This window comes from Loxodonta africana, chromosome 15 (genome assembly GCF_030014295.1).
Source record: "Loxodonta africana isolate mLoxAfr1 chromosome 15, mLoxAfr1.hap2, whole genome shotgun sequence".
Taxonomy (NCBI): domain Eukaryota; kingdom Metazoa; phylum Chordata; class Mammalia; order Proboscidea; family Elephantidae; genus Loxodonta; species Loxodonta africana.
In genome coordinates, this window is record NC_087356.1 from 67,977,680 (window position 1) to 67,996,389 (window position 18,710).

General features: G+C 37.8%; 1 protein-coding gene across 3 annotated transcripts in view; it reads right to left on the minus strand.

The window, feature by feature from the left end:
• Positions 1-224: 224 nt before the first annotated feature.
• Positions 225-18,710, minus strand: part of LOC100670762 (olfactory receptor 8G50-like) — a 74,885-nt gene continuing 56,399 nt past the window's right edge. For 2 of the 3 annotated variants that reach the window (XM_064268923.1, XM_064268922.1), the window contains exons 4-6: positions 18,144-18,189; positions 4,952-4,981; positions 963-1,938 (exon numbers count right to left, since the gene is read on the minus strand). In XM_064268923.1, coding sequence (XP_064124993.1) covers positions 1,031-1,921 — 891 coding nt within the window. In that variant the 5' untranslated portion in view covers positions 1,922-1,938; positions 4,952-4,981; positions 18,144-18,189 and the 3' untranslated portion in view covers positions 963-1,030. Of the gene's footprint in view, positions 1,939-4,951; positions 4,982-18,143; positions 18,190-18,710 lie in introns of all 3 variants that reach the window. The other variant, XM_064268924.1, reaches the window with a different exon arrangement.

Here is an 18,710-nt window from a genome sequence, read left to right on the forward strand (position 1 = left end):
CCCAAACTAAAACCATTCCCGAAGGCAAGTCTTCAGACAAAGATTGAACTGTACTATAAGCCATAAAGTGATACTCATTAGGAGTGTGCTTCTTAGCTGAAGTAGACACATGAGACTATGTGGGCAGCTCCTCTCCAGAGGTGAGACGAGAAGGCAGAAGGGGACAGGAGATGGTTGAATGGACATGGGAAATATGAGGTGGAGAGGAGGAGTGTGCTGTCACATTACGGGGCGAGCAACTAAGGACACATAACAATATGTGTATAAATTTTTGTATGAAAAACTGACTTGAAATGTACACTTTCACTTAAAGCACAGTAAAAAAAAGTTGCATAAAGAAATAAGTACAAATACATATAATGTATTTAGCCATGATTATTCTACCAGTCTCTTCCACCATATTGTTATAATCTTATGGGGAGTAATTTTGTCTTGTAATTCACCATCTGCCCCATATTCCTTAATACAGTTCTCTGTACATAGTAGCTAGTAGGAATTGAATTTTGTAGATTTCAAATGATTAAAAATTATTTTGAGATCACTTTTCTCCAGAAGAGTGTGTTTGCACATTTATTAGTAATAAAGGTCAGATACACAAATTGTTAAGAAGATCAAAAAATACAACCCAAACAGATCATTCTATGAATTGAGATAAATAAATCTTTTTTAAACAAAGTGCTAAGTCCCATGTATATAAATTATAATATCCCCACTTGAAGTCCTTTGTAGATTTTTTCAAAAGTGTTTAGAGGTAATATGGGTTACTATGGGTGACGTCTGGGACTTCCTAGAATTGACCCTGTCCTCCATGTGACCCTGTGAATCTAGTCTTATCCTTTAGATATTTCTTCCAAATAAGTAATGCAATAATCTCACTACTTCTGTATATATGTTGCTATCTCTACAATTCTTACTTACTAAATCTTCTCCAAGAATTAGAGGTCTTTGCCATTGCAAAATAGTCTTTTCTCAATGATTTTATTTAGAGCAACTTTGACATCCTTATTCCTCAGGCTGTAGATCAGCGAATTCAGCATTGGCACAATAATGGTATAAAATATAATAATAAAACATAAAATATAAAATAAAAATAATGGTATAAAACTTTGCCTTGGTTCAGGGAGCAAACACTTGATGGCTGCAGGTACATGAATACTGCAGAACCATAGAAGATTGTAACAGCTGTGATGTGGGAGCTGCATGTGCTGAAGGCTTTGGACCTGCCCACAGTGGAGCAGATGAGCAGAATGCTGGCAATGATGGAGACATAGGAGGCAAGGATGGTCAAGATAGATGCAAGAATATTAAATGTACTGAAGCAAAAAATTACCCCTTCATTGATATAAGTGCTGGAGCAGGAGAGCTCCAGTAGTGGAAAAAGATCAGAGAAGTAATGGTTGGTTATTTTAGCCTTGCAGAAAACCACTTTAAGCATGCAAAATGTATGAGCTGTGGCACCAATCAAACCCATCATATATACCTCAACTACCAGCCAGGAGCAGACCTGATAAGACATAGTGACATTGTAAAGCAATAGACTACAGATGGCAACATAGCGATCATATGCCATCACAGCTAGCATAGAGCCTTCTGATATAATAAAAAATGCAAATAGGTAGAGCTGAGTCATGCATTCAAGGTAGGAGATGCTGTTCTTTTCTGTCACAAAGTTCACCAGCATTTTGGGGGTAATGACAGTGGAACAGCAGAGATCAGTGAAGGAAAAACTGCTGAGGAAATAGTACATGGGGGTGTGCAGGTGAGAACTGAGCCCAATCAGTGTGATCATGCCCAGTTTCGCCAGTGCTGTGACCACATAGACTCCTAGGAAGAAAAGAAAGAGAGGCAACTGGAGCTCTTGCTTTTCTGTTAGCCCAGCGAGGAGGAACTCAGTCACTGTGGAGTGGTTTCCTGCTGCCATTTACCTCTGGGCAGTTTCTGGAGGAAGAGAAGAAGAAATTTGAGGTAGGTGTTTGTTTAAGCAGTATGAAAAAGATGCAAGTCTTATTCAGGTATCTCCGATTCTCTCTTCTGTCCCTGCTTTATGTTGGAAGTTAAGGACCCTGGGGTTCAAGTGTTATGGATCATGCAAATAAACATCAGGTGGAATTATATCTTCTTTTATTTCTGTGCTTTAAGAGTGGGTCATACTACTGACCGGACTCTGAACATTCAAAGAACTATTCTGATGACTTAGAATATTGAGTGTTCTGATCCCTGGTGGTACAATCGCTTAGCACTGGGCTGCTAACCAGAAGGTTGTCAGTGCAAACCCACCCAGTGACTCTGCTGGCGAAAGACCTGGAAGTCTGATTCTGTAAAGATTACAGCCTAGAAAACCATGTGGCTTGTTCTACTTTGTCACATGGGATCGATACAAGTTGAAAATTTACTCATTGGCACCTAACAGCAGTGACAACAACAAAGCACTTTCCATGCCTTATTTGCAATTCTCTCAACTCTTCTGTAGAACAAATCCTACCAGGAAACAGACAGGTTACCATCAAGTTGATTTTGACTAATTTCGACCCTATGCGTATCAGAGTAGAACTGTGCTCCCACAGGATTTTCAACGGTTGATTTTTTTGCAAGTAGATCAACAGGACTTTCTTCCAAGGCACATTAACCATTTGCACTATCCAGGGATTCCACAACAATTACTAGTATACTGATTTTATATATTAGCCTCATAGTGGTTAAATAATGCCCATAGTTAGGCATATTATAAACAAGTGATTGTGTATGAGAGAAGGCCTACTGTCTCTACATGGGTCCATCCCCTTTTCACCATCTGTTTCTTCTTTTAGCTCCTCATGTCTGCTCTCCTGTCTTATCTTTTTGTCATATCAGAGAAACCATTCACTTCAATTAATATAAGGAAAATATTAATTTAAAATACAAAAATAATGTACTGACCACTCATGTAGGCTGGTTTCCCTTTAGAGAGAACCTTGTTTACTGGTAACAATTCAAAAGAATACAAATAGTGGGTCTGGGAAGTAACTGAATGGCTAACATTATGTATATCACTCAAATTCAGCTGCACATTCTAGAAGGAAGTGCATTTTCTAATGAGGAGAATCTGGGCATGATCACCCTGGTTGGACTCACTTGCACACACCCATGTACTATTTCCTCAGTTTGTCCTTCATTGGTCTCTGTTATTTCACTGTCATTACCTCCAAAATGCTGGTGAACTTTGTGACAGAGAAGAATAGAATCTCCCACCCTGAATGCATGCCTCAGCTCTACCTCTTTGTCTTTTTTATTATATCAGAAAGTCATATGTTGGCTGTGATGGCATATTTAGTTCTCTATGACTAAATGTAAAACTCAGTCATTCCCCAAACACTATGTGCTGCATACTATTGCATAACTTGTCATGGTCCATGATCTTGGGGCTTTTGTTCTGGAGGAGCAAGGCTGGAGAATGGAAATCTTGCATGGTATTTAGACCGTGTTGTCCTTGCATGTCTTAGGCAGGTTTTCTTAGTGTATTTTGCACTCACTTTCAAACAGATCTTTTATCACTCCAACAATGCCTTAAGGAAACCCTAGTGGTGCAGTGGTTAAGTGCTACGTCTGTTAACCAAAAGGTCGGTAGTTCAAATATGCCAGGTGCTCCATGAAAACTCTATGGGGCAGTTCTACCCTGTTTCATAGGGTCACTATGAGTTGGAATCGACTGGATGGCAGCAGGTTTTGTTTTGTTTGTTTGATGGCATTAAAGACCAAAGCAAAAAGAATGTGCGCATCTCTGAGATGCAAGTTGTGAAAAAAGTTGATGAGTTCCTGACACGGGATACTGTGATGACTGTTCAATATTCAAAAGAAAGAGATCTAAAAGATATCATCAAAGATTGATGGTGTATCAAAAGCAAGGAAACGCGTTTGAGAAAAGAACTAATATGAGGGTGATATTACTAGTTATTATAGAATGATATTATTCAGTGTTTACCATGTGATTAGCACTGTCCAGGTACCTCATAAATAACATTTGATATATTTTCCCAGCAACCCTATACGGTAGGAGCTTATTATTCTCATTTCATAGATGAAAAAACTGAAACTGGAGAGACTTAAGTGAATTGTTCATGGTGACTCTGTGGATTTTTAATATAAAAGTCAAGGATGGCTTGCTAATAGTACAGATAAATTTGATATACTGATAGGAAATTAAAGTAATAATAAAAGACTTGGACTAATACTGATAACTTCCGGGGGTACCATTCTCCTAAAAGAAAAGCCTGTTGCAAAATACACGCTAGATTCAAAGAACATAAGAGCTGGAAAAATTGGGATAGCAGTAATTAATATTTTTGTGTTATTCCATTTAGACTAGCATCTGCCTAGATCCTACAGAGATGAGTCCTGCACTTTTCATTTATCCCTGCTGAGATTGCTGTATGAATGGTGGATGGATAAAGGGACATAACAAAGTTCACAATTTGAAATAAGTCAAAGTCATTATCTTTCCCAAATCGTCAATTCCATCTAAAATTCTCCTATTATAAGAGCAAGGTGTCATTTTGCCACTAAAATGTTCACTGAAGGTATTTGTGCTCTCACTGTGTAATAACTGAAAACAGTAAAAATAAAGTCAACTTTGCACCTTTTGTGGAGTCGTCTGCTTTCATGTTCCAAGATGTTTCAAGTATAATACTAAGGCAAAGGTTATTATAAAGTAATCACATGCTTTCTACTTTGTGGATTATTGCTCAAATTAAAGTCATCTAAAATTTTAAATAATTATATTTTGAAAGTTCTTTTTTTGTATGTTAACAGGAAATCATTTCCTCTTGTTGAAGCTTCTTATCTATAGGAGTAGAGTTTACCCATGATTGTGAAGGAATCCTTCTAGAGTGAGGGCCTGCATAAGAATGTTGCAAAATCATGATTTTAAAAGTGATTTGTCTAGAGTTTAGTCACAGTACCAGGAAAAACTGCTTACCTTCTCAGCTACACAATTCCTTGACTTGTTCTGAAAAATAAAGTGAGATTTCCAATCATTAAAAGTGTTGCTAGCTTATTAGATATGCTTCTGAAAAAACTAAAAAATGTTTTAGGGATTGGTAAATGCTACAATTTCAACCTTTTATGGTGTTTATGTTTACTGGGTTTAAGGTGTTGTATCCCTGCAGAGCTTCATTTTGAGATACCATGAAGGCATTGACATGATGAACACAATATTATTTGTACATTTTAAGCTGTCCTTAGATATATCATACCTCAAACAGTATAATAAATGTAACATCAAATAATAAGATTTTTAGGGCTGAAAACAAACTGTTTTATGGATTACAAAATTCTCAAAGTCACTTTACATTGAAAAATTGTTAGCTATCACATTGCCAAATGAATACTGTCAATTGTAGTAATGAAGTATGGTAAACATTCAAAAGAAAATAATAATTCATTTCATTTCAAACACATACACATAAGATAGTGCAGGTACAACATAACATACAAATATTTTGAGCACTATTAAAATTTAAGTTTTTTTAATCATTCTAGATCCTGTAGTAAAATTTGAGTTCTTTCTTATATATTATATCCTAGTGTATAAAAACCATCTAAAGTTAAAATAATATCTTTTGTAGATTATTTTTTCACAAAGAAAGTCCTAAATTAAGTCACTTGAATCATTTTTCACAAATAAATAAATTATATTTTAGATATTTCAGAACTTCGTTTTGTTTTCAAAAAGATTTAAAAATCTACTAGCTAAGAAAAAGAAAGTTCTGAAATCAAGGAAAAACAAGTTTTAAAATTTAAAACAATACCTCCCTAAGAAATCTGAGTGGTGCGGGGCATGAATTTTAAACAAAAAATGTGTTTGCAATATAAAACCAAAAAAACCTAACCTACCACCACTGAGTCAATACTGACTCAAATGTATTAAAAAAAAAAAAAAGTAGTAACTGTCGAGTTCACTCTGACTCATGGCAACCCCATGTGTGTCAGAGTAGAACAGTGCTCCACAGGGAATTCAATGGCTGACTTTTTTGGTAATAGATCTCCAGAAAACGTGGTGCCAAGATGACAGAGTAGTCAGAGGCTCACGGTGGTCCCTCTTACAAGAAAGACCCCCCAAAAAACAAGTGAATCAATTATATACGACAGTCCGGGAGTGGTGAACATAAAGCATGAAGTTGAGGCATTGTACTGAGCAGCAGGAGAAGGAAGAGACATTTTAGAAGCAGTGAGGAGATGCCAGAACTGACCCTGCAGGAACCAGCACCCTGCAGGCCAGATCCATTGGTGAGAATGTGGGGATGTGAGCAGTGGCATTCGGGACATGTTTTCCACAGTGGGAGAGACTGAGCGATGGAGAGTCCACTGATGCCTTCAGAGTCTGTGAAAGGCAGTACTCAAAGAGCAAAAGATAAGTATGTGTGTCTAATCTACCGTGTGGATAAAAAAACACCCCTTTGGGAAAAAATTCTCCCATTTAACTGACCTCTCCCCAAACTGCATCAGGTCCCAAGCTGGCTTCAGTGATAGCTGCTTTCCCTGGGATGGAAGTAAGACCTGTCAAGTATCCTGAGCCATTCTCCCGCCTTGGAGAAGGAAACAATTAGCAAACAGGGAAAAAATAATTTGCTGTCTCCCCTAAACTGGGAACTCAGGGCAGAAGTAGCTCCTTTGCCTAGACACAGGCATAAGGGGCCCACAGATTCTGAATGCCTTTCACCACTACATAGACCTCTGTGGGGCCATTTCAACAGCATACATCCTCATTAGCACAGTATAACAGGGTATATACCTGAAATCCAACTTCAACTATTTCAGTTATATGGTGGAGAGGCAGGCATATGACATCTGACACTGCTCTACCTAGTAATCAGAGTCCTCACCTATCCACACCAGGGGCCTGAGGACTGGTGGCTCCACCCATTCCACCTAGCCACCCAAGACAGAGTCCAAAGATAAGTGGTGCCTCCTAGTCCTTACAGTCAACAGCATTGAGTGTCCACATTCCAGCTGCAAAACCCATCCACCTACACACTCTAGGGAACAGGGACACCTGTTCCTCACAGACACACAAGGGCAGCTGTCAGATCCCTGCTTTGCTCTGCATGTGTCCCCCTACTGCAGCCAGATACCTGTGCCTGCACCAATCACACCTGCTTGTCTAAGAGTGTAGGTGAGATTATGCATCACACACTTGGTGTCTGACTACCTGGACAACTGAGCTGAATCCATACAAGAAAAGTAAACAGATTCCTGGGCTAATATACCTATAACAACTCTAACTACCTAGTAACAGGACATTACAGCTTCAGAGGCACCAATAAACAAACTAGCCCACAGGAGCAGCCTGTCTGGGCACATCAAAACAAAACAAAGCAAGAAGTTGGACATAGTATCAAACATAAAATAAATAAATACAATAACTTATTCATGGCTTGGAGACAACAGTCAATATCAAATCATATAAAGAGGCAGACCATAATGGCTTCAGCAAGTGCCCAAAACAAAGAATCAAGAAATCTTCCAGATGAAGATAATTTCCTAGAATTACCACAGGTTGAACATAAAGGATTAATATACAGAACTCTTCAAGAGATCAGGAAGGAGATCAAGCAAAACACAGAACAAGCCAAGGGATACACAGACAAGGCATTGGAGGAACTTAAGAAGATTAGAGAAGAGCATAATGACAAACTTAATAGGGCGCAAGAATCCATAGAGAGAAAGCAAACAGAAATCCAGAAGATTAACAATAAAATTCAGAAGTGGACAACTAATAGTCATAGGAGCAGAATTGAGGCAGTGGAAATCAGAACTAGTGAGATTGAAGATAAAGCACTTGACACAAACTTATGTGAGGAAAAAACAGACAAAGGACTTAAAAAAAAAATGAAGAAGCCCTGTCTTATTCATCCAGTGCTGCTGTAACAGAAATACACAAGCATATGGCTTTAACAAACAGAAATTTATTTTCTCTCAGGGCATCAGCTCCAGGGGAAGAATTTCTGTCTCTGTCAGCTCTGGAGGAAGGTCCTTGTGATGCATCAGTCTTCCCTTGGCCTGGGAGCATCTCAGCACAAGTACATGAGGTCCAAAGGACACACTCTGCTCCCCGCCCTGCTTTCGTGGTGGTATGAGGTCCTCCTCTCTGCTCACTTCCCCTTTCTTCTTATCTCCTGAGAAAGAAAAGGTGGTACAGGCCACACCGCAGCGAAACTCCCTTTATATTGGATCAGGGAGGTGACCTGTGCAACAGTGTTACATTCCACCCTAACCCCTTTAACCACAGGCAGAGATTATGATTTATAACACATAGGAAAATGACAAAATGGAGGACAACCACACACCACCTAAGCAAGTTGATGCATATTTTTGGGGAACACAATTCAATCCATTACAAACCCTAAGAATTATGTGTGACTCTATCAAGAGGAATAACCTATGAGTGCTTGGAGTACCAGAATACAGTGGGGGGGGGGGGAGAAAATATGGAGAGAATTGTTGAAGACCTGTTGGCAGAAAACTTCCCCGACATTGTAAAAGATGAGAAGATATTTATCCAAGGTGCTTATTGAACCCCACACAAGGTAGATCCCAAAAGAAAGTTACCAAGACATATTATAATCAAACTTGCCAAAACCAAAAATAGAGAATTTTAAGAGCAGCTAGGAATAAATGAAAAGTCAGCTACAAAGGAGAACCAATAAGTCTAAGCTTGGACTACTCAGCAGAAACCAAGCAGGCAAAAAGGAAATGGGATGACATATTTAAAGCCTTGAAGGAAAAAAAATTGCCAGCCAAGAATTTTATATCCAGCAAAACTGTCTCTCAAATATGAAGGTGAAATTAGAGCATTTCCAGATAATCATAAGTTTAGGGAATTTGAAGAAACCAAACCAAAATTACAAGAAATACTAAAGGGAGACCTCTGGTTAGAAAATCGATAACATCAGGTAACAACTCTAGACTAGAACATAGGACAATGCAACCAGATACCAACCCAGAAAGGGAAGTCACAACAATAAATCAAAGCTAAAACACTCAACACAGGGAAACAGAGATGTCATTATGAAAGGGTGAAACATTAAATAGAAAAGAGGGACTAAAAATGTAGTCATAGATCTTTTACATGGAGAGAAAGTCAAGGCTATATGAATAAACAAAAGTTTGGTTTACACATAAAAAAATGAAGTATATATTAAGTTAATCAAAATGGAAAATGACAATCTTACACACCAAAATAAAAAACAAGAAAAACATACTCAGCAAATACAAAAGCAAGGACAATGAAAAACAGGAAACGACAATATATAAAGAAAAACTACTCAGCACAAAAATTAAGAGGAAAAAAGAAACTGTCAACAACACACACACAAAGATGTCAAAATGACAGCACTAAACTGATACCTGTCAATAATCACCCTGCATGTAACTGGACTAAAAGCAACAATAAAGAGACAGAAAGTGGCAGAATGGATAACAAAAAAACACAATCCATCTATATGCTGCCTAAAGAAACATACCTTAGACTTCAAGACACAAACTAAAACTCAAAGGATGGAAAATATATATATATATCAAACAAACAACAACCCAAAAAGAGCAGGTGTGGCAATATTAATTTCTGACAAAATAGACTTTAAACTTAAATCTACCACAAAGGATAAGGAAGAACACTATATAATGTAATGATTCAGGGGTCAATATGCCAGGAGGATATAATCATAATAAATATTCATGCACCCAAGGACAGGGCTCCAAAATACATAAAACAAACTCTCACAGCATTGGAAAGAGATAGACAGGTCCACAGTAATAGTAGGAGGCTTCAACACACCACTTTCCGTGAAGGACGGAATATCCGGAAAGAAGCTCAATAAAAACACAGAAGATCTAAATGCTACAATCAACCAACTTGACCTCATAGACATATGCAGAACACTCCACCCAACAGAAGGTAAGTAGACTTTCTTTTCTAATTCACATGGAACATTCTCCTGAATAGACCACATATTAGGCTATAAAACAACCTTTAACAGAATCCAAAACAGTGAAATATTACAAAGCATCTTCTCTGACCATTAAGCCATAAAAGTAGAAATCAATAACAGGAAAAGCAAGGAAAAAAAAAAAAAATCAAACACATGGAAAATGAACACTTTGCTGAACAACTACTGGGTTATAAAGAAATTAAGGATGGAATAAAGACATTCATAGAATCCAATGAGAATGAAAATACTTCCTATCCAAACCTTTGGGACACAGCAAAAGCAGTTCTCAGAGGTCATTTTAGAGCAATAAAGGCACACATCCAAAAAGAGGGTCAAAATCAAAGAATTATCCCTATAACTCGAACAAATAGAAAGAGAGCATCAAAAGTAGCCCTCAGGTACCAGAAGAAAGCAAAAACTAAAAATTAGAGCAGAATTAAATGAAAAGGAGAAGAGAAAAACAACTGAAAGGGTTAACAAGAGCAAAAGTTGGTTCTTTGAAAAGATCAACAAAATCGATAAACCATTGGCCAGAATGACAAAAGAAAAACAGGAGAGAAAGCAAATAACTAGAATAAGAAATGAGATGAGCGACATCACAACAGACCCAACTGAAATTAACAGAATCATAACAGAATACTAAGAAAAATTGTACTCTAATGAAATTGGAGACTAGAGCAAAAGGACAAATTTCTAGAAACACACTATCTACCTAAACTGACACAAACAGAAGCAGAAAAACTAAATAAACCTACAACAAAAGAAAATATTGAAAAAGTAATTAAAAAAAAACTCCCCAAAATGACGATAACAAAAGCCCAGGCCCTGACGGCTTCACCAGAGAATTTTACCTAACTTTCAGAGAATAGTTAACACCACTACTACTAACGTATTTCAGACCATAGAAAAAGATGGAATACCCCCAAACTCATTCTATGAAGCCAGCAGAGCCCTGATACTAAAACCAGATAACGACAACATGAAAAAAGAAAATGACAGACATATAACCCTCATGAACTTAGATGCAAAAATCCTCAACAAAATTCTAGCCAATAGAATTCAACAACATAGCAAACAAATAATTCACCATGACCAAGTGGGATTCATACCAGGTATGCGGGGATGGTTTAACATCAGAAAAACCACCAGTGCAACCCATCACAAATGTAAAACAGAAGACAAGAGCCACATGATCTTATCAATTGATGCAGAAAATGTACTTGACAAAGTCCAACACCCATTCATGATAAAAACTCTCAGCAAAATAGGAATAGAAGGGAAATTCCTCAACATCATAAAGGGCATTTATACAAAGCCAACAGCCAATATCATCTTTAATGGAGAGAGTCTGAAAGCTTTTCCCTTGAGAATGGGAACCAGACAATGATGCTCTTACTCAACGCTGTGCTGGAGGTCCTAGCCAGAGCAATTAGGCTAGGAAAACTAATAAAGGACATCCAAGTTGGTAAGGAAGAAGTAAAGGTATCTCTATTTGCAGATGATATGATCTTATACACAGAAAGACCTACAGAATCCTCAAGAAAACTACTGGAACTAATAGAAGAGTTCAGCAGAGTAACAGGATATAAGACAAACATACAAAAATCAGTTGGATTCCTCTACACCAACAAAGAGAACATTGACGAGAAATCACCAAATCCATAAAATACCATGTACAACAGCCCCCAAGAAGATCAAATACTTAGGAATAAATATAACCAGAGACGTAAAAGACCTATACAAAGAAAACTACAAGACACTGCTGCAAGAAACCACAAGAGACCTATATAAGTGGAAAAACATACCTTGTTCATGGATAGGAAGACTTAACATTGTGTAAATGTCTATTCTACCCAAAGCGATCTATATAGATACAATGCAATCCTGATCCAAATTCCTGCGGCATTTTTTAATGAGATGGAGAAACAAATCACCAACTTCATGTGGAAAGGGAAGAGGTCCCTATAAGTAAAGCCTTACTGAAAAAGAAAAATGAAGTGGGAGGCCTCACACTGCTTGATTTTAGAACCTATTTTATTGCCATGGTAATAAAAACAGCCTGGTGATGCTACAACAGTTACACAGAATAGAACAGAATAGAGAATTCAGGAGATGTTTGAATTAATGAACAGCTATTTGGCAAAGTTCCAAAGTCTGTGAACTGGGAAAACACAGCCTCTTTAACAAATGGTGCTGATATAACTGTATACTCATCTGCAAAAAGAAATGAGACAAGGCCTATACTCACACCATGCACAAAAACTAATTCAAAATGGATCAAAGACCTAAATATGAAAGCTAAAACGATTAAGATCATGGATGAAAAAATTGGGACAATGCTCGGATCCGTAATACATGGCATAAACAGTATACAAAACATTACTAATAATGCAGAAACACCAGAAAACAGATACCTGGGAGCACCTAAAAATCAAACACCTATGCTCATCCAAAGACTTCACCAGAAGAGTAAAAGACAACGTACAGACTGGGAAAAAATTTTTGGCTGGGACAAATCTCATCAGTGTCTAATCTCTAAAACCTACAAGATACTGCAAATCCTCAACAACAAAAAGACAAATAAACCAATAAAAATGGGCAAAAGATATGAACCGGCACTTTACCAAAGAATATATTCAGGTGGATAACAAATATATGAGGAAATGCTCATGATCATTAGCCATCAGAGAAATGCAAATCAAAGCTACAATGAGATACGATCTCACACCAAAAAGGCTGGCATTAATCCGAAATACACAAAATAATAAATGTTGTAGAGGTTGTGGAGACACTGGAACACTTACACACTGCTGGTGGGAATGTAAAATGGTAAAAACAAATTGGCATTTCTTTAAAAAGCTACAAATAGTACCATACGATTCAGCATTCTCACACCTTGGAATGTATCCTAGAGATCTAAGAGCCCTCTCACAGATAGATATATACATACCCACGTTCATTTCAGCACTGTTTACAATAGCAAAAAGATGGAAACAACCAAGGTTCCCAGTAATAGATGAATGGATAAACAAATTATGGTATATTTGCACAATGGAATACTACACCATGATAAAGAACAAGGATGATACCATGAAATATCTCATAACATGGATAAATCTGGAAGGCATTATGCTCCGTGAAATGAGTCAGTTGAAAAAGGACAAATATTGTATGAGACCCCTGTCATAAGAAATCAAGAAAAGGTTTAAACACAGAAGAAAACATTCTTCGATGGTTACGAGTGTGGGGAAGGAGGGAGAAGGGTATTCACTAATTAGATAGTAACCCACCCAGTCAACCCAGTGCTGTTGAATTAGATAGTAGACAAGAATTATTTTAAGTGAAAGGAAGGACAAAACAGAATATGGGGGAAGTCAGTACAACTGGACTAAAAGCTAAGAACTTTCCTGAATACAACCAAACACTTTCAGGGACAGAGTAGCAGGGCTGAGGTTCTGGGGATCATGGTTTTAGGGGACATCTAGGTCATTTGGCATAACAAAGTATATTAATAAAACGTTCTGTATTCCACTTTGGTGAGTGGCATCTGGGGTTTTAAAAGCTAGCAAGTGGCCATCTAAGTGGTCTCAACCCTTCCGGAGCAAAGGAGAAAAAAGAACACCAAAGGCACAAGGAAAATATGAGCCCAAGAGACAGAAAGGGCCACATAAACCAGAGACTTCATCGGCCTGAGTCCGGAAGAACTAGACGGTGCCTGGCTATCATCAATCAGTATTCTGTCAAGGAACTCAACAGAGAGTCCCTGAAGGACCAGGAGAAAAGTGGGATGCAGAACTCAAATTCTAGTAAAAAGACCAGACTTAATGGTCTGGCTGAGACTGGAGGGACCATACAGGACATGGCCCCTGGAGTCTCTCTTAGGCCAGAACTAAGACCGTTCCCAAATCCAACTCTTCATACAAAGATTAGACTGGACTATGAGACATAAAATGATACTGGTGAGGAGTGTGCTTCTTAACTCAAGTAGACACATGAGACTATGTGGCCAGCTCCTGACCAGAGGTGAGAGGAGAAGGCAGAGGGGGACAGAAGCTGGTTGAATGGACATGGGAAATACAGGGTGGAGAGGAGTATGCTGTCACATTGTAGGGAGAGCAACTAGGGTCACATAACAATGTGTGTATAAGTTCTGTGTGAGAAACTGACTTAGATTATAAAAAATTCACTTAAAGCACAATAAAAAAAGAAGAAAAACGAGCAAACAAAAAAATCTCCAGGACTTTCTTCTGGTGCAACACTGAGTGGATATAAACCTCAGATTTTTTTGTTAGCCTATGTGGCCATAGGTCAACCGTGTGCACCACCCAGGTACTCCATATACCCAGGAGTTACACTAAATTACTAGTATATTGGATCATAAATTTCAAAAATGATCTTTAGATACTTCTAGTATAATACTGCAACTCATATGTCTCCAGAGTAGGTAATATCCTGGGAAACATTCAAATGAAAAAAGTCAAATACAATCACACATATGAGCACCATTTTGTTCCTATGCTGCCTCCACCTGAGCCACTACTTTAAACCTGAGAAAAGTGTGCTTGTCTTCCATCCTTTCCTGAGTCATTTCACACCACAGCCTACTTTTTTTCTGCCACCTGGCCCCCATCTTCTAATAATAGTTCTATTTTGGATCTTTCTCATCTTTGACACTCACTATTTCCTGGAACTGATAGGACTGCTCCAGCTATCGTTTATTTTAAGGCCCCATTAACACATGACTGGTGAATGCACTTTTATTAAAAACAGTTTGGGGATAAAAAGTTATCACACCACAGGGAGAATACAACTGCACGTGGAGTGTTAGAAAGCCATGGCCATAAGGAATGTCTTAATAACACTGTCACTTCAGCAGCCTGAGTTTGTCTGCCATGTTCTCCTATCTGTCTACGTCAACAGATGTGAATCGCTGAGCTTGTGAAGAAGTAGTACAATAATTTTTTTGGGGGGGGGAGTAACACAGTGCTTTACAAATATATTTGAATTTGGAATCTTTCACAAAACATGCATTTTTCAAATCACCCACCAGTCTTTAAGTGTTACCCCTTTATATAACTGTGTTATCTGCTTGATCCATAAAGGCATTCAAGTTTCTGACTCCTTGCTAGACCCTTTCCCAATTCCCTCCTTTTTAAGAACCAACTCTTCCTAGAATGGACAAATGGCAACTCCAAATTTCCCCTTTTTAAAAATACTACAAATTCACTTTTATTTTTGAAAAGATTCCTCAAATTTAAATGATTACAAGGGTCAGATGGATATAAGAAATTAGAACTTTATGATACAATATGATGAGTACATGCTCTGATGAAAAACATTCTTTTTTTTTCCAAAAAAAAAAAAAAACACAGCTAACATCATAAAAAAAAAAAACCATCATGCTTAATGATAAAAGACTGAATGTGTTCTCCAAATATCAAGAACAAGAGAAGAATGTTCACTCTAGGCATTCTATTCAATATTATACTTGAGGTTCAGGGCAGAACAATTAAACAGAAGATGAATTAAAAGTGCTCATACTAGAAAGGAAGAGGTAAAACTGTCTATTAAAAGATTATAGAAATTTGTATATGGAAACTCAAAAATTCAAACGTATTTCTATATATTAACAATGTTGTTGTTGCTAGGTGCCATCGAGTCAGTTCCAACTCATAGCAACCCTATGTACAACAGAACAAAACACTGCCTGGTCCTGCCTCATCCTCATAATGTTGCTGTGTTTGAGCCCATTGTTGTAGTCACTGTGGGACTCCATCTCATTGAGGGTCTTCCTCTTTTTTGCTGACACTCTACTTTAGGAGACATGATGTCCTTCTCCAGGGACTGGTAGTTCCTGATAACATGTCCAAAGAGTATGAGACAAAGTTTTGCCATCCTCCCTTTTAAGGAGCATTCTGGCTATACTTCATCCAAGACAGATTTCTTCTGGCAGTCCACGGCATATTCAGTATTCTTTGTCAATACCATGATTCAAATGCATCAATTCTCCTTTGGTCTTTCTTATTTATTGTCCAGCTTTCACATGCATATGAGACAAATGAAGAGGCCATGGCTTGGGTTGAAACCAAAAATCCATTGCTGTCCAGTCGACTGCCCCATAGGGTTTTGAAAGAGCAACTGATGGATTCGAACTGCCCACCTTTATGGGTAGCAGCTGAGCTCTTACCCACTGCACCACCAAGGCCTCAAGGTGATATTTTTACGTTTTCACACTTTAAAGAGGTCTTTTACAGCAGATATGCCCAACGCAACATGTCATTTTATTTCTGGTATTGACCATGTTGAATTGAGCAACCATATGGCCTACTATCCAAGAATGACAAACTGAAGAAGATGGGTGTCACATTCATCTTCAAAAAGAACATCTTGAGTACTATCCTGAAATACAACCCTGTCAGTGATAATATCCATATGCCTACAAGGAAGTCCAGTTAATTAATACAATATTATTCTATTTTACACACCAACAACTAATGCCAAAGATTAAAAAAAAAAAAAATTGAAGATTTTTACCAACTTCTGCCATCTGAAATTAATCAAATATGCAATCAAGATGCATTTATAATTATTGGTGATTGGAATGCAAAAGCTGGAAACAAAGTTAAAGGGTCAGAAGTTGGAAAATATTGCCTTGGTATGAGAAACGATGTGGGAGATCCTATGCTACAATTTTATAAGACCAACAACATATTCATTGGAAATACATTTTTTACAACATCAAAATGGCAACTAAACAAATGGACCTTGCCTGATGGAATGCAGAGCAATCAAATCAAATACATCTGTGGAAAGAGACAATGGAGAAGCTCAATATCTTCAGTCAGCACAAAGCCTGGGGATGACTGCAGAACAGATCATCAGTTGCTCATATACAAGTTCAAATTGAAGCTGAAGAAAATTAAAACAAGTTCACAAGAGCCAAAGTATGACCTTGAGTACATCCCACCTGAATTTAGGCACTATTTCAAGAAAAGATTTGACATGTTGAAGGCTAATGACTGAAGACTAGCTGCCACCTAACCAAAACAATATCTAGAATATGCTAATAATTCTTATAACTGAACAAAAAAAAGACACACACCCAATAAAAATACAAGCAAAAGAACTGAATAGATATTTCTCTCAAGAAGATATACAAATGGCCTATAAACACATCGAAAGATGTTCAACATTATTAGTCAATAAAAACTTTTGCCATCAAGTTGATTCCCATTCTTGTGATCCTATAGGACATAGTAGAGCTGCCCCATAGTGTTTCCAAGGAGTGGCTGGTGGATTCAAACTGCTGACCTTTTGGTTAGCAGCCTTAGCACTTAACCACTACAATAGGGCTCCCATGTGTCAGCACCCAAAAACAAACCAAACCCATTGCTGTGGAGTCCCTTCTGACTCATAGCGACAGTATCAGACAGAGTAGAACTGCTCCATAGAGTTTCCAAAAAGCACCTGGTGAATTTGAACTGCCAACCTTTTGTTTAGCAGCCTGAGCTAGAAAGGCACTATGTTATTTGTGTAAAAATACAGTATATGTGACCATCCCCTGCCCCTAAAACTGATTCTGACACAAGCTTTTAATTCCTGTTGTTGTCGGTTCTGCCATCCTGTCTAACACCATCTGTCTGAATGCCCTGTGACTGCTGTTTGTGGAGGATTCACAAAATCACCTGCCCTGTGTCAGTGGTTTTAGCCTACTTTGACTACCTTGGAAATCAGTGAAACCTGAGCAAAATAGTTTAAGAAAAAATATATCGTGAGCTCTCATAAAAGAAAGCGCTGGTGATTCAAAGCTAGCACAAGATTGCTAAGGTAAGCCAGGGATTTTGTTTTGAGTTTTAGTGGGTTGGTAGAATAAAAGAATGTTACAGTCCCAGATTATCTTGATTTTAGTAAAGTATTTGGTTAATCTCTCGTATATTCTTATGTACGTGATGTTGTTATGTGTGATAGATGAAATATAGAAAAATATTTCATAATAACATGAACTCAAAGAGCATCTCAAGAATAAATACAAAGTGAATAATCTCAAGTTGTCATTTCATAGGACTTTATAATCTTCTCTTGAAAAAATCATCTTATGAATAATTGGATGAAGTCATAGAAGAAATTATTATAAAATCATAGATAGTATCAACATAGAAAAGAGTAATGAATACTTACATGGTGATAATGATTCGAGAAGATATTGTTAAACTGTGAACACGGACTGAAAATTAAAAGGATAAATTTGACAGTGACAAACATAAAATTTTATGTGAAACATCAATTTATTCTTTTCATGGATATTTGGGCACCTTGCATAAGCCAGAGCTTATTTAGGGCGCTCCAAATAGAAAGATGAATAAGATAGAATTCCCTGCTGTTCAGAATCTCACAGTCTAGAAAGAGAGAAGGGCAGATGAGAACCTGTAATAAATATTATTTTACAGGTCCTACAGAAACACAGTAACTACAATACTAACTCAGAATGGGGGGATCATTGCAGAAGCATAGCAAGGGAGTGTGCAGGGAGGCACTTCCCCCGGGAGCAAATCCGAGGAGGCGCCAGACAAGATGGAGAATGATATTAAGAGGTCATAAATAGGAAAGGCACCTGACTGAGGCAGCCAGACAAGGGGGGTGGAAGGCATTTCTGCTGACACAAGATCGCTTTCAATGTCTATTCATCTTGAAATTGGGGAGGGGGGTAACTTAGAGATTGCCCCGTACACTCATTATCATCCCTAG